The sequence below is a fragment of the Calypte anna genome, chromosome 2, assembly GCF_003957555.1.
Source record: "Calypte anna isolate BGI_N300 chromosome 2, bCalAnn1_v1.p, whole genome shotgun sequence".
Taxonomy (NCBI): domain Eukaryota; kingdom Metazoa; phylum Chordata; class Aves; order Apodiformes; family Trochilidae; genus Calypte; species Calypte anna.
In genome coordinates this window covers 150420490-150446176 of record NC_044245.1, presented here as the reverse complement: position 1 = coordinate 150446176, position 25687 = coordinate 150420490, and the positions used below count along the sequence as shown (strand labels likewise).

At 51.1% G+C, this 25687-nt stretch overlaps 1 protein-coding gene across 2 annotated transcripts in view; it reads left to right on the top strand.

Annotated features, from left to right (window-relative positions):
- The first annotated feature begins 268 nt into the window (after nt 1-268).
- Nucleotides 269-25687, top strand: part of ZC3H3 (zinc finger CCCH-type containing 3) — a 228250-nt gene continuing 202831 nt past the window's right edge. For both annotated transcript variants that reach the window (XM_030444228.1, XM_030444227.1), the window contains exons 1-3: nt 269-349; nt 6231-7578; nt 11342-11535. In XM_030444228.1, coding sequence (XP_030300088.1) covers nt 304-349; nt 6231-7578; nt 11342-11535 — 1588 coding nt within the window. In that variant the 5' untranslated portion in view covers nt 269-303. The remainder of the gene's footprint in view (nt 350-6230; nt 7579-11341; nt 11536-25687) is intronic.

Below are 25687 nucleotides of genomic sequence, written 5' to 3'. Positions count from 1 at the left end.
GTTGGGAACAGGGGTTGGGGACAGGGGACAACTAACTGGGTTATTCTGGGTTGGGGACAGCTGGGTTATGCTGTGCTGGGGACAGCGGACAACCCGGTATGATACCCCGGGGCTAGGCTTGACCAGGCCGCACAGGCCGCAGCCTCTCCCGTTGCTAAGCGACGGGGGCGCTCGCCACGTGACGTGCGGTTGGTCACGTGAGGAGCGGCTCAACGTCTGTCGCGCGGTGATGACGCCACAGTGCGGGGCTGGGTGAGGGGGAGGGGTAGGGGCAGTGGGGGGGGGGGGGGCAGCGGTGCGGGGATGGAGGAGCGGGAGCGGCTGTGGCGGCAGATCCGGAGGCTGCAGGGTACGGAGAGGCTGCCGGGGGGGGCGAGGGGACACGGGGAGGGGGCGAGGGGACACGGGGAGGGGGCGAGGGGACGCGGGGAGGGGGCGAGGGGACGCGGGGAGGGAGTGAGGGGACACGGGGAGGGGGCGAGGGGATTCGGGATTGGGGGAGGGGGTTGTGAGGGGATATGGGGAAGGGGTGTGAGGGGATTCAGGGAGGGTGTGAGGGGATTCAGAGAGGAGGGGAAGGGACACGGGGAGGGGTGAGGGGATTCGGGGAGGGGGTGAGGGAATTGGGGGGTTGTGAGGGTGGGGAGGTTGAAGGGACCCGGGGTTGGGGTGTGAGGGGGTTATGAGGGGCTTTGGGGAGGGGGTGTGAGGGGACACGGGGAGGGGTGAGGGGATCCAGGGAGGGGGTGAAAGGATTCAGGGAGGAGGTGAGGGGATTCGGGGAGGGGGTGAGGGGAGTGGGGGGTTGTGTGTGTGGGGGGGGGGGGTTTGAAGGGACCCGGGGCTGGGGTGTGAGGGGGTTATGAGGGGATTTGGGGAGGGGGTGTGAGGGGGCACGGGGAGGGGAGTCGGGGTTGGGAGAGGGGGCTGTGAGGGGATATGGGGGAGGGGTGTGAGGGGATTCGGGCAGGGGTGAGGGGACTCAGAGAGGAGGAGAGGGGGCACGGGGAGGGGGTGAGGGGATCCGGGGCTGGTAGAGGGGGCTGTGAGGGGGTATGGGGAAGGGGTGTGAGGGGATTCGGGGAGGGGGTGAGAGGACATGGGGAGGGGTGAGAGGATTCAGGGAGGAAGGGGTGAGGGGACACGGGGAGGGGGTGAGGGGTTTTGGGTTTAGGGGAGGGGGAGGTTTTGAGGGGATTCAGGGTTGGGAGAGGGGGCTGTGAGGGGGTATGGGGAAGGGGTGTGAGGGGACACGGGGAGGGGTGAGGGGATTCGGGGAGGGGTGAGGGGATTCGGGGTTGGGGGAGGGGGAGGTTTTGAGGCGATTCGGGGAGGGGGTGAGGGGATCCGGGGCTGGGAGAGGGGGCTGTGAGGGGGTATGGGGAAGGGGTGTGAGGGGATTCAGAGAGGAGGGGAAGGGACACGGGGAGGGGTGAGAGGATTCGGGTTTGGGGGAAGGAGGGTTGTGAGGGGACCCGGAGTTGGGGTGTGAGGGGACCCGGGGAGGGGGTGAGGGGGCACGGGGAGGGGATGAGGGGATTTAGAGAGGAGGGGAAGGGACACGGGGAGGGGGTGAGGGGATCCAGGGAGGGGTGAGGGGATTGGGGGGTTGTGAGGGTGGGGAGGTTGAAGGGACCCGGGGTTGGGGTGTGAGGGGGTTATGAGGGGATTTGGGGAGGGGGTGTGAGGGGACACGGGGAGGGGTGTGAGGGGATTCGGGCAGGGGTGAGGGGACTCAGAGAGGAGGAGAGGGGGCACGGGGAGGGGGTGAGGGGATTCAGGGTTGGGAGAGGGGGCTGTGAGGGGGTATGGGGAAGGGGTGTGAGGGGATTCAGGGAGGGGGTGAGGGGACACATGGAGGGGATGAGGGGATTCCCCTGATTTAGAGAGGAGGGGAAGGGACACGGGGAGGGGGGCTGAGGGGATTCGGGGAGGGGTGTGAGGGGATCCAGGGAGGGGGTGTGAGGGGACACGGGGAGGGGTGAGGGGATTTGGGGTTGGGGGAGGGGAAGGTTTTGAGGTGATTTGGGAAGGGGGTGAGGGGATCTGGGGCTGGGAGAGGGGGCTGTGAGGGTGTATGGGGAAGGGGTGTGAGGGGATTGGGGGGTTGTGAGGGGACCCGAGTTGGGGGGGGGTGGGGGTTGAAGGGACCCGGGATTGGGGTGTGAGGGGCTTATGAGGGGATTTGGGGAGGGGGTGTGAGGGGACACGGGGAGGGGTGAAGGGATTCAGAGAGGAGGGGAAGGGACACAGGGAGGGGGTGAGGGGACACGGGGAGGGGTGATTATTCAGGGAGGAGGGGAAGGGACACGGAGAGGGGGTGAGGGCACACGGGGAGGGGTGAGGGGATCCGGGGAGGGGGTGAGAGGATTCAGGGAGGAGGGGAAGGGACACGGGGAGGGGTGAGGGGATTCGGGGAGGGGGTGTGAGGAGACGCAGGGAGGTTGTTAGAGGATCTGGGGTTGGGGGAGGGGGGTTTGTGAGGAGACCCAGGGAGGGGTGAAGGGATTTGGGTTTGGGGGAGGGGGGGTTGTGAAGGGATTTGGGCTTGGGGTGTGAAGGGATCCGGGGAGGGGGTGTGACGGGATTGGGGGGTTGTGGGGAGACCCAAGTTGAGGGACGGGGGGTTGTGAGGGGACCTGGGGAGGGGTGTGAGGGGATTCGGGGTTGGGGGTGAGGGGATCCGGGGGGGTTGTGAGGGGATCTGGCGAGGGGTGTGAGGGGATTCGGGGTTGGGGGTGAGGGGATTTGGGGGATCGTGAGGGGATCTGGAGTTGGGGGGGGGGGGGTGTGTGTCGGGCTCTGCTCCCAGGCAGCTCAAAGTAAGACAAGAGGCCATGGGCTTAAGCTCTGCCAGGGGAGGATTAGGTTGGATATGAGGAAAAAATTCTTTCCAGAGAGGGTGATCAGACATTGGAATGGGCTGCCCAGGGAGGGGGTGGATTCTCCATCCCTGGAGGTTTTTAAGAAGGGACTGAATGTGGCACTCAGTGCCATGGTCTGGGAACCACGGGGGGAGTGGATCAAGGGTTGGACTTGAGGATCCCAGAGCTCCTTTCCAACCCCAATGATTCTGGGATTCTATGAAATATTTACAAGGAGTCCCATGGATAGGACAAGGGGTGATGGGCACAAGTTGTTCCTGGGGAGATTCCAGTTGAACACAAGAGGAAAATTTTTCACTCTGAGGACAGTCAGACATTGGAAGACAAGAGGCCATGGGCTTAAGCTCTGCCAGGGGAGGGTTAGGATGGATATTAGGAAAAAAATTCTTTCCTGCCCAGGGAGGGGGTGGATTCTCCATCCCTGGAGGTTTTTAAGGAGAGACTGAATGTGGCACTCAGTGCCATGGGCTGGGAACCACGGAGGGAGTGGATCAAGGGTTGGACTTGAGGATCCCAGAGCTCCTTTCCAACCCAAATAATTCTGTGATTCTGTGGTGTTGGAACTTAAGGAACTTTAAGATCCCTTCCAACCCAAACCATTGTGTGATTCCATGGAAAGGTGTTGGTGGGAAGTGGGTGACATCCATCTGAACACCCCCAGGCTTCTCCTTGCCTGGTCATGGTGGGATAATGGAACAGAGATCATGGAATCATCAGATGGGTTGGGTTGGAGATTTTTAGAGATTTTTAAGAAGAGACTGAACATGGCACTCAGTGCCATGGGCTGGGAACCAAGGTGGAAGTGGATCAAGGGTTGGATTTGATAATCCCAGAGCTCATTTCCAACCCAAATGATTCTGTGGTTCTGTGACCCAGGAGGGGAGGATGGAAGGAAGAGAGTAGAGAGCACTGTTAGGGGTGGATCCCCACCCTTGTGGCCTCCTGTGGCACAGGGTGTGCCCCTGCTCTTCTGTCCCTTGAGCCCTGGAGGTGAGGGCAGATCCTTGCTTGTTCCTAACTTGGGATTTGCCTCTGCCCAGGAACTCCTAGGTGAGGGAAGTGTGAGGGGAGGGAGGAGCTGTGAGGAGAGGGAGGAAAAGTGATCCCTCCAGGGGTTGGGGAATCTGCTGAGGCTGCTTTTCTGGCAGCTCTTGGAGCACTTTTGGAGGACAAACTTCTCTACTCTGACACGTGCTTAAAATATTAAGGCTCAAAAATCCTTTGAGAATCCCTTTTCTTGGAAAGGGTTTTCTTACCAATCCCAAACCCTCCCTAACTGCCATGTGCCTGTAATCCAAAGGACTTTGGGGTGACTGGGTTGAGGGATGTGCAGTGACTCAGTAATGAAGCTGGGGCCTCCTCAAGGCTTCTCTTGGCTGCTTTGAAGAACAGGAAAGGAGCTGGGGAAGGATCTGGAGCACTCTTGTGAGGAGCAGCTGAGGGACCTGGGGGTGTTCAGCCTGGAGAGAAGGAGGCTGAGGAGAAACCTCCTCCCTCCACAACTCCCTCAAAGGTTGGAACAAGGTGGGGTTGGTTTCTTCTTCTAAGGATTAAGCCACAGGAGAAGAAGAAACATCCTCAAGTTGCTCAGGGGAGGTTTAGATTGGATATTAGGAACAAATTCTTCACTAAAAGGTTTATCAGGCCCAGGCAGATGACATGTTCCCCATGAGGGACATGGTTTGGTGGTGGCTTTGGCAGTGCTGAGTTAATGGTTGGGCTCTCCAAGACCTTTTCCAACTAAAAAATATTTGGTGGTTTGTGTTTGGGGCCATGCTGAGCTCTGTGCCTGAGCAGATCCTCAGAGACTGCTCTGAAAAGTTGCCTGGCAATAAAACCACCTTTTTTAAAAAAAAAAAAAAAAAAATTAGACTCCAAACAACAAAATCAGACTAAACCCAACAATTCAGACATTGTTTTGAACACAAAAAAGAGCACAAAGGGGTAAAAAGTGTCTGCCAGCCCTCATGGGGGCTGTTAAGGGTCTTCTGGTGAGTCTGTGGTTGGTTTCTGTGCTGCAAAGTCACTTTTGTTACGGACATTTCCTGAGGATTGAGGGAGATGGTTGAAGTTTTTCCTTCCAGCACCACTTATCACAGAACCTGCTGAGTTGGGAGGGACCCCTAAGCATCATCAAGTCCAACTCTGGGGGTGTAGGACACCCCCAAAATCCCACCATGTGCCTGAGAGCAGCATCCAAAGGTTTCTTGAACTGGGGCAGGTTTGGTGCTCAACCACCCTCTGGGTGAAAACTTTTTTTTCTTCTATTTGAACTAAACCACCCCCAGCACATCTTCAGGGTTCTCTCCTTGGTCAGCAGAGGGAAAAGGTCAGGATCTGCTCCTCTTCCTCCCCTTGTGAGGAAGCAGTAAAGCTGCCATGAGGTCTCCCCTCTCTCCTCCAGGCTGAACAAACCTTCAGCCTTCCTTCTAAACCCTTCCCCAACCTCATAACCCTCTCCAGTAGCTTCACATCCTTTCTATTCTGTGGCACTGGTCACAGTTTAACACTGCCCTGGCAATTAAACCAAATACCAGATGCTCCCTATTAATCCCCTTCCCCTCCCTGATAAAGAAAGGAGAGAGAAGAAGGGAGAGAGACTGATGGGTTGGAAACTAAACTACACAGCTTTAATGAAACAGGAATGAGAAATAGGAAAAAATGACTAAATCTATACAAATCTCCAGGAAAATGGATCCCAGGTTCCTCCCCCCTTTCCCCCAATAACTCTCCCATCCCCACCGAGGCTGCAGGGCAGCCCTGGGAAAGTCCAGGCTGGACTCCTGGGGTCAGCAGCAGTGGGGAGCTGGAGGCAGGAACACACAGATTCAGGCTGGCATGGATCAGGAGCACAGGCAGAGGAAGGGATGGAATCCTCCCAGGATGCTGAAGCAAATAGGGAGAGGGGAAGGAGGGGAAGCAGGAAGGGCTTTGCCCCTGGTGATCCCTCCAATTGATCCTGAGGATGAGGTGTATGGGATGGAATCCTCTGTTTGGTCACTTCTGGCCATTTCTCTTGTCTGTTCCTCCCCAAAGGAGGGCTGCAGGTGGGACCTCTTGACTCCTTTTCTCCTTCCAGAGGGCAAAATGTTCCTCAGAGCTGAGCAGTGGCCTTGGTTCTGCACACCAAGAACCAGACACTGTCTGGGGAGGTGCAGCTCCTTCCAAGAGACTCAGCTGAAAGCAAAAGTCTAAGACAGAAAATCACCTTTATCCTGGCCCAAACCAGGCCAGCACTGCACACAGGGCTCAAGATGGGGCACAGAGTAAAATTTATCCCAAAATTTGGGAACTGATGTTGTCTAATTCCCTTGGGATCACCAGGTGCTCTCTTCTCCTCTTTAGGTCTCATCAACGACCATAAGAACGCTCACGGGGATGCTCCACGCCCTCCCTCCTTGGCACCCAGGTGGAACCATCCCCACCAACCTGGCTACAGCAGGAGGGGAACTTTTACATCCAGGTATCCCCAGAGAACTTCCAGAGATTTCCAGCTACGTCGAGGACATTCTTGGAAGAAAAAATATTCCCTGGTCAATCAACCGCCGGGATCGGCGGTGGATGTCGGGGGTGATGGAATTGCCAGCACATCTCAGGCTTTTGGAAGCTCTGAGGACAATCAGCCAGCAGAATTGTCCCCAGAGAGACACGTGGACTTAACAACAGATGGGAATATTGTTGTAGGGATTCAAGTACCCCAGAGGATTGTCCCTTTGGGAGATCCAGAAGGTTTTGCTGATTTGGGTTCTTCCTGTGAGTTTTCAGGGCTGGAAAGGGTGGTGGGTGCTGGTGAGAATGTGCCCAAATCTCTGTGCAAGGGGCAAACTGAAGAGAGAAGACCCTCCCTCTCTGTTTCATTCAGCCCAGCTCACCGACTAGTGAGTTCACACTATGATCAGCCAAGAACAGTGCATCTGACTGGGAGCTCCCCCACCTCCTCTGGAAGCAGCAGTGAAAATGCCATCACCTTGAAATCAGAGCCTCAGGAGCCTTTGGATCAGGAACCACCTCAGCACTCCCTATGGAGGAAGGTGGAACCACCAGGACAGCCCAGTTGTGAGGAAGTTGGGGATGTTTTCAGAGAGCCAAAGCTCTTTGGGAGCAGTGAGGTGTCTTCAAAACCTCCTCAAGCTTCCACTTTGGTGGTTGGGGTGACTCCAGCAAAGAGCAGGTTTTCTGTGGTCCCTAAAGCTGCTGGGCTCCAAAGAGCTGCCTCAACATCCATCTCCAGCAAAGCTCCAAAGTTCAAGAAAACTAATTACACGTGGGTTGCAAACCCTGGTAAATCCTCTCGTCCTGTGAAGAGATGGGTCAGCCCCAGAGCTTCTGAAAACACCAAGAAGGTTGCTGGAGGATTGGACAAAAGTGTTAAACTCTCACCCAAACCAGATTTGGGAGCAAAGCTGAAGAAATCAGGCCTGCAATCCAAACTGGGTGTTTCTCCCAGCAAATATAAGTGGAAAGCTTCCAGCCTGCAGGCTTCACCTTCCACCTCCAAGTCAGCATTCAGGTGGAGATCTGAGGAGCAGAAAAAACCTTCAGCCTTCAACTTCCCTCGAGCTGGAACTGTCCCACCACCACCAAACACTGGATCTGTTGGTGTCAGTGGGGGGAAGTCCTTCAGTGACCCCACATTGTCCAGTTACAAAGTGAAGAGTCGGACAAAAATCATCAAGAGAAAAGGCAGCTTGAGGTAAGTTTCTGGTTGTGCTCAGGATAAGATTCTGGTTGTGCTCAGGATAAGATTCTGGTTGTGCTCAGGATAAGGTTCTGGTCGTGCTCAGGGTAAGGTTCTGGTGATGCTCAGGGTTTCTGGTGGTCTTCAGGGTAAGGTTCTGGTTGTGCTAGGGTAAGGTTCTGGTGGTCTTCAGGGTAAGGTTCTGGACATGCTCAGGGTAAGGTTCTGCTGGTCTTCAGGGTAAGGTTCTGGTCATGCTAGGGTAAGGTTCTGGTGGTCTTCAGGGTAAGGTTCTGGACATGCTCATGGCAAGGTTCTGGTCGTGCTCGTGGTAGGGTTCTGGTTGTGCTGAGGGCAAGGTTCTGGTTGTGCTCAGGGCAAGGTTCTGGTTGTGCTCAGGGTAAGGTTCTGGTCATGCTCAGGGTAAGGTTCTGGTGGTCTTCAGGGTAAGGTTCTGATTGTGCTGAGGGTAAAGTTCTGGTCCTGCTCAGGACAAAGTTCTGGAGAAGTTCTTGTCAATCCCTGGACACATTCCTAGTTTGAATTCCCCATTTTTAGTCCTGCTCTGGCAGGGGTTGGACTTGCTGCTCCTCAGGTCCCTTCCATCCCATGACTTCCTGGGACAGGAAGCTGAACATGAGCCAGCAGTGTGCCCAGGTGGCCAAGAAGGCCAATGGCATCCTGGCCTGGATCAGGAACAGCGTGGCCAGCAGGTCCAGGGAAAGGGATTCTGCCCCTGTACTCAGCACTGGTGAGGCCACAGCTTGAGTCCTGTGTCCAGTTCTGGGCCCCTCAGCTCAGGAAGGAGATTGAGGTGCTGGAGCAGGTCCAAAGGAAGGCAACCAGGCTGGTGAAGGGACTCGAGCACAGACCCTATGAGGAGAGGCTGAGAGAGCTGGGGGTGTTGAGGCGGGAGAAGAGGAGGCTCAGGGGAGACCTCATCACTCTCTCCAACTCCCTGAAAGGAGGTTGGAGCCGGGGGTGGTTGGGCTCTTTTGCCAGACAACTTTCAACAAGACAAGAGGGCAGGGTCTCAAGTTGTGCCAGGGGAGGTTTAGGTTGGATATTAGAAAGAATTTCTTTAAGGAGAGGGTGATCAGGCATTGGAATGGGCTGCCCAGGGAAGTAGTGGATTCTCCGTGTCTGGAGATATTTAAAGAGAGCCTGGATGTGGCACTCAGTGCCATGGGCTGGGAACTGGAGCAGTAGTGGATCAAGGGTTGGACTTGATGATCTCTGAGGTCCCTTCCAACCCAGCCAATTCTATGATTCTATGATTCTCTGCAGATAAATTTACTTTTCTCTTTCCAGGTGTGATGCTGGCTCTGGGAGGAGACATCCTGCCGGCCAGGATTTAACAGCCACTGCTTGAAATTATTTTAGCAATCTGACTCACTCTGAATTTCATGTTTCAAGCTTGGGTTTTCTTCTCATCTCCCATCTCTTTGAAGTGCTGCAGCACTTAGGAGGCTCCTCCCTGACCTGAGTAACAGCTTAATCCTCCAAGAGAAGGGAAGAACTCTCTTCCTTTATGGATTTATTTTCCAACCACCTTGTTGCACTGGGGAGAGAAGTGGCTCCAGTGGCTGTATCACAGTCACAGGGAGTTAAGTGGTTGGGAGGGACCCCAAAAAATCATTGAGTCCAACCCCCCTGCCAGAGCAAGGTCACCTCCAGCAGGTGACACAGGGACACATCCAGGTGGGGTTTGAATGAATCCAGGGATGGAGACTCCACAACCTCCCTGGGCAGCCTCACAGTGAAAAATCTTTTCCTTTTATTGGTGTGGAACCTCCTGTGCTGCAGTTTGCACCCATTGTGCCTTGTCCCATCAGGGGACATCCCTGAGAAGCTCCTGGCTCCATCCTCCTGGCACTCACCCTTTAGAGATTTATAACCGTTAATGAGCTCACCCCTCAGTCTCCTCTTCTCCTCCCTCAGCCTTCATAGAATCATAGAATTGGCTGGGTTGGAAGGGACCTCAGAGATCATCGAGTCCAACCCTTGATCCACTACTGCTCCAGTTCCCAGCCCATGGCACTGAGTGCCACATCCAGGCTCTTTTGAAATATCTCCAGACACAGAGAATCCACTACTTCCCTGGGCAGCCCATTCCAATGGCTGATCACCCTCTCCAGAAAGAAATTCTTTCTAATCTCCAACCTAAACCTCCCCTGGCACAACTTGAGACCCTTTGTGCCCTCTTGTCTTGCTGAGAGTTGCCTGGGAAAAGAGCCCAACCCCCCCCTGGCTCCAACCTCCTTTCAGGGAGTTGTAGAGAGTGATGAGGTCTCCCCTGAGCCTCCTCTTCTCCAGCCTGAACACCCCCAGCTCCCTCAGCCCTTCCTCACAGGAATTCTGCTGGATCCCTTCACCAGCCTGGTTGCCCTCCTTTGGACCTGCTCCAGGACCTCAATCTCCTTCCTGAGCTGAGGGGCCCAGAACTGGACACAGGACTCAAGCTGTGGCCTCACCAGTGCTGAGTACAGGGGCAGAATCCCTTCCCTGGACCTGCTGGCCACACTGTTCCTGATCATGCCTTTCCTCATCAGATGTTCCACTCCCTTCATCACCTTGGTGCCTCTGCTCTGGACTCTCTCCAGCAGTTCCCTGTCCTTCTGGAACTGAGGAGCCCAGAACTGGACACAAAATTCCAGATGTGGTCTCAGCAGGGCAGAGCAGAGGGGGAGGAGAACCTCTCTTGACCCACTGACCACCTCCCTTCTAATGCACCCCAGTGTGAATGTGGCTGTGCTGGCGAAACCTTCAGTCAGTTTGTGTGTTTGGTGAAAGAAAACAGCAAAAGGAGGAAAGAAAAAAAAAAAAAGAGCCTGAGCTCTTGAAAATTGAGGTCTGTGGCCTAAGTAATTATTCCAAGTGATGCAATGAGCTGGTGAGGTGACACCAAGGGAGGATCTGGTGCCTTGTTGCTGTTTCCCAGCTCCTCCACTCAGCACTTCACTGCAGGGTTCCATCCTTGTCTTACTCTCCTGGTTTGCTGGGGAATCGGGGGGGTCACTTTGGGGTGAGGTGTTTGGAAAAGCTGGGATTGCTGTGGATGGTGTTTTTGGGAGTAAGATTGATGAGACAACCCCCCCTCATCTCCTCAGAGTCCTCTCCTTTGCTTTTGTTGAGGAGAAAGCAGAAGGGAATGTGTTCTTTTGGGCTGCCAGATACTTCCTTCTCCATCTGTACTTTGCCAGAAATTCACAGAACCATCTCATGGTTTGGGTTTGGGTTAAATTATCTCCTTCCAACCCCCCTGCCATGAGCAGGGACACCTCCCACAAGCCCAGCTTGCTCCAAGCCCCATCCAGCCTGGCCTCCAACACTTCCAGGGATGTGGCAGCCACAGCTTCTCTGAGCAACCTGTTCCAGTGTCCCACCACCCTCACAGCAAAGAATTTCTTCCTAAGAGCTCATCTCTTGCAACTGTTTTTCCTTGTCCCATCACTCCATACTCTTGCAAAAAATCTCTCCCCAACTTTCCTCAAGTCCCTTCAGGTTCTGGAAGGTGCTCTGAGGTCTCCTCACTTCCTTCTCTTCTCCAAGCTGAACAACCCCAACTCTCTCAGCCTCCAGAGTTTCTTCAATTCTCTGATCGTTTTTCTGTCCCTGCTTTATCCCCCTTGCCTATGAACTTCCAGTTTTCTGGTCAGAACTTCTTCTCACAGTGTGAGTTTGGACAGCCCAGCTTCTCAGCTCTGAGCAAGGAGACCCAAGTCCATTTCCACCACCTCTTGACTCTCTTCTAACCTTGTCCTCTTCCCCTTTGCAGTTCTCCAGCAGAGAAGAAGAACAACTCCTCACCCACCACACCTCTGAAAAGCCACTTCCATCTCAGGAAGAAAAACTTGAGAGGGAAACCATCTTCAACACCAAAACGCTCCTCACCCAAGGGGTTGGTGCAGATCACTAAGCACAGGCTCTGCAGGTTGCCAGCCACCAGGATGCAAGTGGCCACCAAGGAAGGTAGGAAAAACCATCCCAAGGGATGACTGGTGCTTGCTGACCACGTGCTGACGATTCCAAGGAAGGCTCTTGGATCTAGAAATGGGTTTTTAGGTCCTTCTGGAGGTGAATTTCCTCGTGTTGGTTGCAGAGCAAAGGTGGAGGAGCAGGAGTTTGGCTCGAGCAGGACTTGTGTCTCACCCCAGAGCTGTCTTGTGCTTTGACATCTCCAGATGAGGCCATTTTAAGGCTGCTTCTTGCTTTTAATGTGATTTTGCTGGACTTGCCGGAGTCAGATAGGAAGGGAGAGGATGACAATAAGTCTGATCTCTCTTTTTGCACTGGGCAAAAGTTTCTTCATGTCATGAGATGCTCCTCTAGCAACTACAGAACCTATTAATGCACTTGCAGTGTCTTTGGGTGTGCTTTGTAATTTAGTTAATTAGAGGAATACTGGGTGTTTTATGAACAGGTGGTTTGTGTCCATGTCCTGCTGCCTTGAGTTGGTGTTTATGAGAAGAGAAATCAGCTTTTTGGGGCTTGGAGAGCTGCACCTGTTTGTGTGAAATGTTTTTTTGTGATGTTTCTGGCTCCAAGTCTGGTTCTGCTCTTCAGTGGTGAGGTTTTCACAGGGAAGTGGCTTCAAGGTTGGGGCAGGGGCAGCACCTGAGTGGGAAGGGCTGTTCATGCCACCAGCTGCCTCCAAAAGTTTTCAGGAAGACATTTGTGTGGTTTCCTGTCCTGCACATTAACTGCTGAGGTCACAGATGTGTTTATAGTTATTTCACACACAAACAGCTCTGTCTTGAGCTATCTCTGTGTCTTGATGGATTGGAAAGACCTGCTGCTCAGGAAAGGGCAAAACTTTTTGTGGGAGGAGGTGAAGAAGAAGATTTTATTCTCTTCATGTGTGTGTTTGGAGGGGTGGGGGAGGATGCTGGGAGGAGAACTTGGGATCTGATGCTTTTGTGAGGTGGGAAGTGACTCGTGGAAGAGAAAGGGGCAGGGAAAACAAGGTATGTGTTTTGCAGCTGGCTTGGATGGCCCAGTGGTCAAGCAGTTGGCTGAGTCTTGCTCCTTTTGAGGATGTCACCAAAGCCTTTGGTGTCTGGAGAGGTGTGAGGGCTGCACCTCCAGGTGCTGCATTGAAAGTTTTCCAAAGTTTTCATGTGGTATGTGAGGGGTTGGAGGTCTGGGTCATACTTGGGCTGTTGTTGACTCTTTTGTTGGTTGACTCTTTTGTTGGTTGACTCTTTTGTTGGTTGACTCTTTTGTTGGTTGACTCTTTTGTTGGTTGACTCTTGGTTTGGTTGACTCTTGGTTTGGTTGACTCTTGGTTTGGTTGACTCTTGGTTTGGTTGACTCTTGGTTTGGTTGACTCTTGGTTTGGTTGACTCTTGGTTTGGTTGACTCTTGGTTTGGTTGACTCTTTGGTTGGTTGACTCCTTGGTTGGTTGACTGGTTGACTCTTTGTCAACCTAGTCTAGCAGTACTAGCTGGCCTAAACCTGGAATTCAGGTTTTTCAGGAAGCTGGGATGTCCATCTCTATCCAGCATCTCTGAAGCCCACTTGGGGTCTCTCAGCACACAAGAATCAGTTAATTAAGCTCATTCTTAAGAAGTTAATTCTTGGTTTGATGATCAGAACATAGCTCTGTGCCCACAGCAGGGAACACACAAGCTCCTTGGATCCAGAAGGTATCAATCCACCTTCACAAAGTCTGTGCATTTGGTTCTTTTCCTTAGAACTGAGTTTATAACTTTGAATCCTTTGTACCTCAAGGTGTTTTCTTTGGGAGGGTTCCATCCTAGGAAGTGTATTTGCTGTGAACTGTTCTCATAGTCAGGCTGTTGAATTATTGCTAGGGCTAGGGCTCCTTTTTTGGGTTTTTTTTGGTTTTTTTTTCCCAGGGATACCTTGTACAAAGAGGGCACCAGATGCTGGATGGGACAGAGATGTTTTCAGGGCAGCATCTCCCAGTGTGATGGGAAAGCCTGGCTGCTGCTGGGCCTTGAAGCAGCTCAAATGTCACATTTGGTGTCCCTAAACATATTATTAAGTGTGTATAAATAGTGGGAGGTGTGTTCTGGTTTCACAGCATTCCTGTAGTGAGCTGGGAGTAGGTGGAGGCTTGTGGGTTGAATTCCTGACTCTTGGATTATCTCTTGGAGGTTTTGAGAGGGGGATTTTTATTTCTCCCTGCAATATGAGGGTATTAATCAGACAGTGGAGATATTCAGTCTTTCATTTCTCTCAAGACAAGAGCAGGGGAAGTTGAAGGGGTTCAGAGATGTTACTGGGAGCTTCTGGAAGCAGAGTGAGGCATGAACTGTAAAACAAGTTTGTTTTTTTTTTTTTCCCTGCTTTTCTCAGGTGTGTAACTCAAAGGTCTGTCCATCTCCTGACTCTCCTTTTCAGACCCAAATGGACCTGAGAGGTGGTGTCAGATTGGTGTTTCCTGGTGGTCTGTAGGCCTCTGGGGATATCTGTGTTTTCATGGAAGCATCACTGATGATGTGGGAGAAATGGAAAAGCATTGGTAGCAGTTTTCTTGGGATTATTTGGGTTGCTTTCATCACAGATATTACACCTACAACTGTTGCCAGTTATCCAAACTACTCAGTTTGATTAAGTGGAACATCAAATAACCAGTCAGAAATTGGTGATAATGCCTCAAATTCATATAATCTTACACAATTTGGGTTGAAAGGGCCCTTTAAAGATCATCTGGCTCCAACCCTCCACTTGCCCTTGTTGCTCAAAGCCCCATCTGACCTGACCTGCAGCACTTCCACAACGAGAAGTTGCTCTGGTGGGTTGGTAGTGATGAAGCATTTCTGATGCTCTGTTTCTCCAGGTAATTTCATGCTTCTGCAGAACTTGTGCATAGGAAGAGCTCAAGTGCTTGACCAAAGCAAAAAAAAGGAATAGAAAATGGTCTGTTGCTCAGCAGGGTCAAATCCATGTTGATAAAACAGCTTTTAGATGTTGGACTTTTTGACCACCTAGAGCTTAATATTAATGTGTCATTAATATTAGAGTTGCTTTTATGCTTTCTTTCTTCCCCTTAAACTTAGACTCTTTTGGGAGAGAAGAGAACTTGGAGATCATAGAATCATAGAATTGGCTGGGTTGGAAGGGACCTCAGAGATCACCAAGTCCAACCCTTGATCCACTACTGCTGCAGTTCCCAGCCCATGGCACTCAGTGCCACATCCAGGCTCTTTGGAAATATCTCCAGGGATGGAGAATCCACTACTTCCCTGGGCAGCCCATTCCAATGTCTGATCACCCTCTCCTTAAAGAAATTCTTTCTAATATCTAACCTAAACCTCCCCTGGCACAACTTGAGACCCTGCCCTCTTGTCTTGCTGAGAGTTGCCTGGGAAAAGAGCCCAACCCCCCCCTGGCTCCAACCTCCTTTCAGGGAGTTGTAGAGAGTGATGAGGTCTCCCCTGAGCCTCCTCTTCTCCAGCCTCAACACCCCCAGCTCCCTCAGCCCTTCCTCACAGGACTTGTGCTGGATCCCTTCACAGCCTCCTTGCTCTTCTCTGGACCTGCTCCAGCACCTCAATCTCCTTCCTGAGCTGAGAGGCCCAGAACTGGACACAGGACTGAAGCTGTGGCCTCACCAGGGCTGAGTACAGGGGCAGAATCCCTTCCCTGGACCTGCTGGCCACGCTGTTCCTGATCCAGGCCAGGATGCCATTGGCCTTCTTGGCCACCTGGACTAATTGCTTTGCTGGGAGTTTTGACTCCATTTGGGTAACAATGCCCTTTTTTTGAGCATGGTTCCAAGCCTGAAGTGGCTTCAGAGCTTCTGCTTGGGTTCTGCTTTGTTTGGCACCCAGGTGCTTCAGACTTGTGTGAATCTCAGGGTTTGTAGATGAATTGGTCACAGAGTCCTTGAATGGTTGGAACACACCTTGAGATCTTCTAGTTCCAAATCCCTACCATGCTCAGGGACACCTCCCACCAGCCCAGGGTGCTCCAAGCCCCATCCCAACCTTCAACACTTCCAGGGATGGGGCAGCCACAGCTTCTCTGGGCATCCTGGGCCAGGGTCTCACAAAGATCTCATCTCAATCCTCCCTCTTGCAGCTGGAAACCCATTTCCCCTCAATCCATCCCTCCATACCCTTGTCCAAAGTTCCTCCCCAGCTTTCCTGGAGGTCCTTCAGGTACTGGAGTGTGCTCCAAGATCTCTCTGCAGCCTTCTCTTCTCCAGGATAAACAACTCTCCTGGCTCCAGAGCAGAGCTGCTCTAACCCTCCCAGCATTTCCATGGCCTTTATCTATACAAGTGACAGATCACACTGTTTCATTTGCTTCTGGTGTAGGGAAGAGTTTGGATCTGAATCAGGAATCTGCTACAAGAGGGATAAAAGGCAGCGGTTGCTTCTCTCCTTATCCAGGGAAAAAACTGGAGGACCAAAAAGGATCATCAGGATGCTGAGTGTGGTCCTCAGGCCACCATGGTGTGTAGAAATACTACAGTCTGGTTGAGGTTGTTGGACTCTCCCCTGCTACTCCAATCCCTTTTTCATGGAAAAGGGAGGGAGGGAGAGGCCAGCTGGTAATGAAGAGGTGAATGGAGTTTCCAGAGATGACAATTCCCTAAAATATCTTTTAAATTAAACAAAAAAATATTTTTTTGGCATCTGAACCAAAGGATTTGATTTGGATAATAAATACCAGGCTCCTGCTTTGTCATTTCCTGAGTAACTTCCCTGCCAATAGGTGCATGTTGTAATTCTGTTGTCTAAATAGCAAACATCTGGCCTGAATTGGTTTTCTGTTGCTTATTTGTTACAGCAGATAACCAAAAAATCATAGAATGGTTTGGGTTGGAAGGGACCTCAAAGCTCATCCAGTTCCAGCCCCCTGCATGGGCAGGGACACCTCCCACCAGCCCAGGTTGCTCAAGGCCCCATCCAACCTGGCATTGAACCCTTCCAGGGATGGGGCAGCCACAACTTCACCCTCAAATTAAAGAATTTTTTCCTCATGTCCAACCTCAATCTCCCCTCTCCAAGTTTTAACCCATTTCCCCTTGTCCTCTCCCTACCCCCCCATGTCCAAAGCCCTCCCCCAGCTTTCTTGTAGCCCCTTCAGATATTGGAAGGCAGAGGAAAGTCAGGGTAAGGGCACCACCTCATTAAAAAACACAATTCTTGGGGATCTCAGCAATCCTCCTGTGATCAGAAATGAGGCATGAATTTAATATCTTCTGTATAACTCTCAGTACAGACCAGCAGCTCACTGCCAGGAGCTGGGTAAAGTCCCATGCAAGGAAAAGGCTTTTCCAGCACCCAAAATCTCAGAGCCGAGTGAGCAAAGCATGGCAAATGCCAGGGAAAAGGCAGAGTCCAGCCCATGCCTAAATTAGAATCACAGAATCATGGAATGGTTTGGGTTGGAAGGGACCTTAAAGCTCATCCAGTTCCAAACCCCTGCATGGGCAGGGACACCTCCCCCAGCCCAGGTTGCTCCAAGCCCCATCCAGCCTGGACTTTGAACACTTCCAGAGATGGGTCAGCCACAACTTCCTTGGCCAACCTGTTCCAGGGTCTCACCATACTCACAGAAAATGTTTTTTTTTCCTCATGTCCAACCTCAATCTCCCCTCTTCAAGTTTTAACCCATTTCCCTTGTCCTCTCCCTACCCCCCCATGTCCAAAGCCCTCCCCCAGCTTTCTTGTAGCCCCTTCAGATATTGGGAGGTTGCTCTAAGGTCACCTTGGAGCCTCCTCTTCTCCAGGCTGAACAACCCCAATCCCTCAGCCTGGCTTCCCAGGGAGCTGCTCCAACCCTCTCATCATTTTAGTGGCTCTCAAATAATAAAATTCTGTTTTTTTGGGACAAAAACTGCTTTTTGGCCACGTGCCGTCCCCTTAGCCTGGGCAGCCTTTTTCCCTGTTTCGCCAAACTGTAGATGGGTTTATTCCTCAAAGTGCAGGGCTGTGATATTTTTAGCACCAGTTTTAAGGGAAAATATCATCTTTTAAGTCAGGTTTGATTGATCCAGGAGCAGTGGGGGAGGGATGTGCCCACACCTCCTCTACCACAACTCCTCTGCCCGTCAGTGCGGATGCGGGAATCCCGTTTCCCCACAGCTTTATCATCCCTCCTCTTTCCCCACAGCTTTATACTCCCAACATTTTTGACATTTTGCAGGATGAGACCATTTCTCAGCCCTTTTTTTGTCAGCTCTTAGAGTTGTGAACCTTTTTCCTCACCCCTGCAAAAAAATATTTAATCAGTGCTCTTCCCTTCTGTGACCGCCGCACCTTTCCTACAACGCCGTTCACCCTGCTCGGGCATTGGACATGAGAGTGCTGTCGTTTCTTTTTCCCTTGGCTTTTTTTTTTTTTTTTTTCTTTAGGAAAAACCAGACAAATGTGTGTTTAAAGTAAGGATTTTGAACGTTTCTTTTTTTTTTATTTCAAGATATGGCAGCTCCATGGATGAGGAGCCAAGTTTCGCCTCGGGAGTGGCGGCTGCACCGCACGCTCTGACAAGCGTGAGAGAGTTGAGGGTTTTAGGGAGGATTTTTGGAAGTCTCTGGTGTTTCCCTTCCTTCCCTGCAGCCCTGCAGAGGGCACTCGTGCCCCTCGGATCTCCCCCGTCCACCTTTTTCTGGTTATTGATGGCCTAATTTCGTCTTTATGTGAAAGAAAGCAGATATCAAGTAATTTGCAGCAATAACCTGCTAATGCCGGGCCAGTATCAAAACTCCCATGTTCATTTCAAGTGGCAGATAAAACACTAATATATAATTATCCTTGCAAATTGGATTGTTTTAAATAACCAAAAGGCTATGGCCAGGAGAAAACTATCCCATTTCCCTTGAGTTACTATTGCAGTGTAATTGCTGCGTTCAATCAATTTCCTTGGCATTAGAAATTCCATCACAATCAACATTAAGCTTTATTCATTGTGATGGCTAAGAGCTGGGCCATTTCTCCTCTTTTCCTTAACTGGCAAAATTAATCAGGGAAAAGATTTTAAACATTTACCCGTGCGAAAGAGGTCAGCTCTGCCACTATATTGCTCAGCAGATAAGGGGGCTAATAAAAAGAAAATTGAATTACTAATGATCGCCAAGAACCAGAGTATATAAAACCTGGCAATCGCCTGGTTCAGGAAAAAGGGGAATCAATTTTCTTCGGACAAGGTGTGCTCATTTTTTATTTTGGAGCATATTATCAGCAATTTAATTTGAAAGTGCATAAACAGGAGGAAACGCTTAGAAAATAATGAGCCCGAAGGTGTAAAAGGCTGCAGGATATATGCTGTACACAATTTATTTGGCACAACAGATAATCACTTTAATTGAATTCAAAACTGCATTGTTCAGCACCAGCCTGGGCTGCCCGGGGGGGATTACAGAATATTACAAAGATGCTGGCGAGAAGCTCCTCGGTGTTCTTTTTCCCTTTCATAATGTCCCTTTCCAGGCAGGACTTCTCAGCCCTGTGCCCTGGATCGTGCAGGCACAGCTGGCTGGAAGCAAGTGAGAAGCAGATTTCTCTTGGGAGCTTTCCTTATTGTTTCCTGTTTCTTAAATAATTTGGGGGTTTGCTGCGTTTTGATGCTTTTCAGTGCAAAATCATCACCGAAACCTTCGTGTCCTCTTCTGCATCAGAATCATAGAATCATAGAATTGGCTGGGTTGGAAGGGACCTCAGAGATCATCAAGTTCAACCCTTGATCCACTCCCGCTGCAGTTCCCAGCCCATGGCACTGAGTGCCACATCCAGTCTCTCTTTAAATATCTCCAGACACGGAGAATCCACTACTTCCCTGGGCAGCCCATTCCAATGGCTGATCACTCTCTCCGTAAAGAAATTCTTTCTAATGTCCAACCTAAACCTCCCCTGGCACAACTTGAGACCCTGCCCTCTTGTCTTGCTGAGAGTTGCCTGGGAAAAGAGCCCAACCCCCCCCTGGCTCCAACCTCCTTTCAGGGAGTTGTAGAGAGAGATGAGGTCTCCCCTGAGCCTCCTCTTCCCCAGGCTGAACACCCCCAGCTCCCTCAGCCCTTCCTCCCAGGACTTGTGCTGGATCCCTTCACAGCCTCCTTGCTCTTCTCTGGACCTGCTCCAGCACCTCAATCTCCTTCCTGAGCTGAGGGGCCCAGAACTGGACACAGGACTCAAGCTGTGGCCTCACCAGAGCTGAGTACAGGGGCAGAATCCCTTCCCTGGACCTGCTGGCCACGCTGTTCCTGATCATGCCTTTCCTCATCAGATGTTCCACTCCCTTCATCACCTTGGTGCCTCTGCTCTGGACTCTCTCCAGTAGTTCCCTGTCCTTCTGGAACTGAGGAGCCCAGAACTGGACACAAAATTCCAGATGTGGCCTCAGCAGGGCAGAGCAGAGGGGGAGGAGAACCTCTCTTAACCCACTGACCACCCCCCTTCTAATGCACCCCAGTGTGAAAGTGGCTGTGCTGGGGAAACCTTCAGTCAGTTTGTGTGTTTGGTGAAAGAAAACAGCAAAAGGAGTAAAAAAAAAAAAAAAAAAAGAGCCTAAGCTCTTGAAAATTGAGGTCATGGAGTTGTAGAGATTGATGAGTTCTCCCCTGAGCCTCCTCTTCTCCAGCCTGAACACCCCCAGCTCCCTCAGCCTCTCCTCATAGGATCTGTGCTGGAGTCCCTTCACCAGCCTGGTTGCCTCTTTTGGACAGATGAACTTCTGCTGCTGGTGTCCCAGCTGAACCTCCTGAGTTAAAAACCCAGCTGCCTCCTTCCTGCTTGTATTCATCTCCTGGTCAGTGTGTGAAAGTTTTTAAGGAGCAGCTTTTGGATCACAGCAGGTGACAGGAGGACATCATCACCCTGCAAGGAGCTGCACTGCTGAGGCGGGTGTCCCTCCAACTGTGCCATGGGGGTTCAGCCTCTTGATTTCTTTTGGGTTTTGGGTTTGGAGAGTGGAGTGGACTTGTGCCAGGGTAGGGACAGAACAGTTACCCAGCACTTTGTTCAGGGCAAAAGAAGCCAAATCAAAAGGGAACTGCAGCAACAACCACTCTGGGGCTGTGGAAATCTGTCACCAGAGGAAGAGTAAATTTTGAGCCTCTGTTGCACCCACTGCACGCACAGCCAAGAGCCTAAGTTTTATGTTTTCCTCTTTAAAATATTCCTTTCCTGCTTATCTTTGCCTCCCTCATGCTCCAGATTGAAATAAGACAGTGGTTTGTGCTCCCAGCTTCCTGCTTGTTCTCTGGTGCCACCACCAGCACTGAAGCTGGAAATCCTGTTTGTATTTACTTCTTTCCAGGGAGAAATTCCATCAGGATTCGTAACACCCACAGCCATCTGCAGGGTGAAGAGTTTTCTGCAACTCTTTTTCACCTAAAAAGATTCCTACAACTCTCAAGTGTCAGTCAGAGCTCTCCTTGCCCTCCAAAAAAAATTCCCCAAACCTTCATTTCTCTTTCTGCTTGCCTGATAACACGACTGAGGGGGCACGAGGGCGTGGGGAGAGGCAAAGGAATACTTGCTAAAGGAATACTTGCTTGGAAAAAAAAAAAAAAAGAAGGGCTGGCAGCAGAAGTGGAAGGAGCTGGTTTGCATTACTCGTGCCCAGGCGAGTGCTGAAAGTAAACGGGGCGTAAATGGTGAGGAGTAAGTTATGGCTGGCATCTGAATGCTCAGCTGCTGTTAATTTTATTGACACGGGGTGTTTGGATCCCTCTGGCAGCTCTGAAAATCTCAGCTATGGGTTTTAGACCTTCTATTTATTTATTTCTTTGTTTATTTCTTTTTTTCTTTCTTCCTTCCCCCCCCCCCTTTTCTCACGCACCGAAGGCCGAGCAGCAAATGTTTCTGATGGGGAAATCCCTGTTGGGGCACTGTTGCTTTATTTATTATATTTTTTAAAAAAAGCTTTACTGCTCATTATTATTATTTATTTTTTTTCAGTGCAACTGGTTTGCCACCCTTTATCAGGTGACAGCTCTGCTCACGTTACATTAGGAGTTAAGCTGGTGGGACATGTCTGGTAGATCCTTATTAGAAGGAACCTGAGGTGGCAATCCCTACCCCCTCAAAGAAGCTTTTATATCATGCACAGCACAGCTCAGGACCCCTCCTTGGGGGTCTCCTCTTCCCATCCTTCCAAGCTCTTCCTTGAGCTCATCCCCAACTTCAGGTTGGGAGGCTGGGAGGTTGACGTCGTTGCGCCGTCACCCTGAGGTTTGACCTTGCCCTGTAAATCATTAGGTTGTCAGGCTCTCTTCTCACTTTTCCTGCCTTGTCCTTGGGAGCCAGGGGGTTGGAGTGTGGCTGGCAAAGTGGCCTCTTGCTCCTTCGTAGGAACTGGGAAAAGTTCAAATTCTTGGCTTTGGGCCGGCCCTGGTTACGTCAGCGGCCGTAAGGAATGGTTTTGGGTTTCTGGCTTCACTTGGCATTTACAGGTGACTTATCCCCAGCTGCAAGAGGAGCTGCAGGCAGGCAGGCAGGCAGCACTGGGGCCTTCTGGTTTTCCCAGCCTTCTTTTATTTAAAAATAACAGGAAGAATATGAATATCCCTTGGAGAGAGGGAAGTCGGCTAAATGAGGAGGTTGTCACCGTGCAGACAGCCTTCCAACTCTCAGCTCCAGCTCTGGGGTTTGCAGGCAAATGAAATAGTGAGTGTCTGAGGGGAACACCTAGGTGGAAATGTGTCAAGAGATGGGATGTGAAGGTGATGGTGTGCCTCTAGATAAAGAGACTTATCTCCAGTACCTCAAAGGGACTCTTCCAGCAAGAGGAAAACTGGAGGGGGACTTTCTGCCAGGGTATGGAGTGATGGGGTGAGGAGGAATGGCTTTAAATCATGGAATGGCTGAGGTTGGATGGTACCTTAGAGATCATCTACTCCAACCTCCCTGTCATGGCCAGGGACACCTCTCAGCTAGACCAGGTTGCTCACAGCCTCATCCCATGTGGATTTGAACACCTCCATCCACAATTTCTCTGGGCAATCTGTTCCAGAGCCTCACCACCCTTGTACTAAAGAGCTTCTTCCTAAGATCCAGTCTAAACCCCTTCTCCTTCAATTTAAATCCCATTTCCCTTTGTCCTGTTGCTGGCCACTCTTATGAAAAGTCCCTCTCCAGCCTTCCTGGAGGTTCCCTTCAGGTATTGGAAGGCAGCTCTAAGGTCCTCCCAGAGTTTTCTCTTCTCCAGGCTGAACAATCCCATCTCCTTCAGCCTCTCCTCGTAGCAGAGGTGCTCCAGCCCCTGGATCATCTTTGTGGACCTCTTTTGGACTCATTCCAACAGATCTGTGTCCTTCTTAAACTGGAACAGGGAGCTTTAGGTTGGGTATTAGGAAGACATTTGCTGCAGGAGCTGTGAGACACTGACCCAGATTGCCCAGAGAAGATGTCACTGCCCCATATCTGGAGGTGTTGAAGGCTGAATGAGGCTTGGAGCAACCTCATCCAGTGGGAGGTGGCCTTGCCCCTGGCAGGGGATTGGAGCTAAATCAGCTTTAAGGTCCCTCCCAACCCAAACCTTTGTGTAAGTTCAGGGTGCACCTGGCAAGGATGTGAGACCTATGGACAGACCTCTGCCAGGGGGAAGGTGTGGACCAAGTGATGAGGTTCTGAGGAGCAGCAGATGATGGTTTATAAAGCCCCCCCTGCTCTTCATCTACATTTTGTTCTGAGCTCCTCTGTCTGCTTTTTCTCCCACTGCCTGCAGGATTCAAACCATGTGCTCAATTTTAGCTGAAAATCACCACTCTGTACCTGTCTCACCTATCTCAGAGACTCTTCTTTACTCCTGTGCAGTGCCAGCTGCTATTTGATGGTGGAATTCAGTTAGCAGCAAGCAGCTCTTGGGGGAATAGTGTATTTATACACTTACAGGAAAAATATTTGGCTTTGGGGATGCATGACATCCTCTCATTGGCTGTGACCCTTGATATTCTCAAGTCCACAAGGGGGGGGGGGGGTGGGTTTCTAACCAAACCTTTCAGGGATAGCATAGTGCAGAACAAAAATAGAAAAAAAAAATAAAGAGAAGGGGAAACAAAAATAAATAGAAACCAGAGCAGTAGGTCTGAGCTTCCCCTGGGGCTTGTGTCATGCCACTTCTTGGCCAGTGTGTGGAACTCTTCCAAATAGCACATCCTTGGAGCAGAGGGGGGGGGCTCAATGTAATTTTGGGCATGGGTGCTGTCCCATTGGATGCTGGGTGTCTCTCCTTGCTGTTTTGTTTTTGGTTTTTTTTTAGGGTGAAGCTTGTGTTCATTGCTGGAGGGGCAGGGAGTTGATAAAAGTATATTTTGGGCTACTGGAGAAGAGAGCTTGGTGCTGGTGTGTTGACTTCAGGCATGTGATTTTTGTGCTCTTTGGGATATTTTTTTGTTTGGAGGGGCTGAACACTGCAAACAGTGCTTGGGAGTTTGAGCTGGGTTTGGCACAGAGAAGTAGAATTAGAAATAGAAATAGAATTAGAATTAAGAATTAGAATTAAAATAAACCAAGTTGGAAGATCATGGAGTCCAACTCCTGTCTCTGTGTAGGGCACCCCCAGGATCACCCCATGTGCCTGAGAGCATCATCCAAATGTTTCTTGAATTCAGGCAGGATTGGTGCTGTGGCCACTTCCCTGGGGAATTTTTTCCCACTGCTCAACTGCCCTCTGGGTGAAAAACCTTTTCCTAATCTCTAACCTAAACCTCACCTGATGCAGCAAAGCCCCAGGGTTTGCCTTGCCTGGATGCTCAGGCTGGATGTGGTTCTTCACCTGTTTGCTTCTCTCTGCTTTGAACTGTGCTGAGTTTCAGGGTTGTTGCCTCTCATCCTCTTTGTTGTCTTTCCTTTGGGCCTTAAAATAAAAAAAAAAAGAAAAGTGGACACTTAAGGCACTTTAAAGAAATCTGAATGTCTCTGAAACCTGAGCCTTGACAAGTCTTTCTTTTTTTTTTCCTTTTTCCTTTCCTCCTTTTGCTGTTTTCTTTCACCAAACACACAAACTGACTGAAGGCTTCCCCTGCACTGGGGTGCATTTGAAGGGAGGTGGTCAGTAGGTCAAGAGAGGTTCTCCTCCCTCTCTACTCTGCCCTGCTGAGACCACATCTGGAATTTTGTGTCCAGTTCTGGGCTCCTCAGTTCCAGAAGGACAGGGAACTACTGGAGAGAGTCCAGAGCAGAGGCACCAAGGTGATGAAGGGAGTGGAACATCTGATAAGGAAAGGCATGATCAGGAACAGCTTGGCCAGCAGGTCCAGGGAAGGGATTCTGCCCCTGTACTCAGCCCTGGGGAGGCCACAGCTTGAGTCCTGTGTCCAGTTCTGGGCCCCTCAGTTCAGGAAGGAGATTGAGGTGCTGGAGCAGGTCCAGAGAAGAGCAAGGAGGCTGTGAAGGGATCCAGCAGAATTCCTGTGAGGAGAGGCTGAGGGAGCTGGGGGTGTTGAGGCTGGAGAAGAGGAGGCTCAGGGGAGACCTCATCACTCTCTCCAACTCCCTGAAAGGAGGTTGGAGCCAGGGGGGGGTTGGGCTCTTTTCCCAGGCAACTCTCAGCAAGACAAGAGGGCACGGTCTCAAGTTGTGCCAGGGGAGGTTTAGGTTGGAGATTAGAAAGAATTTCTTTCTGGAGAGGGTGATCAGGCATTGGAATGGGCTGCCCAGGGAAGTAGTGGATTCTCCGTGTCTGGAGATATTTCAAAAGAGCCTGGATGTGGCACTCAGTGCCATGGGCTGGGAACTGCAGTGGGAGTGGATCAAGGGTTGGACTTGATGATCTCTGGGGTCTCTTCCAACCCAGCCAATTCTATGATTCTATGAAGGCTGAGGGAAGAGAAGAGACTGAGGGGTGAGCTCATTAATGGTTATAAATCTGTAAAGGGTGAGTGCCAGGAGGATGGAGCCAGGAGCTTCTCAGGGATGTCCCCTGATGGGACAAGGGACAGTGGGTACAAACTGCAGCACAGGAGGTTCCACATAAATAAAAGGTTTTTCACTGTGAGGGTGATGGAGCCCAGGCTGCCCAGGGAGGTTGTGGAGTCTCCATCCCTGGATTCATTCAAACCCCACCTGGATGTGTCCCTGTGTCACCTGCTGGAGGTGACCCTGCTCTGACAGGGGGGGTTGGACTCAATGATTTTTTTGAGGTCCCTTCCAACCCCTTAACTCCCTGTGACTCTGTGATTTGAACTCACTGATGTTTCCC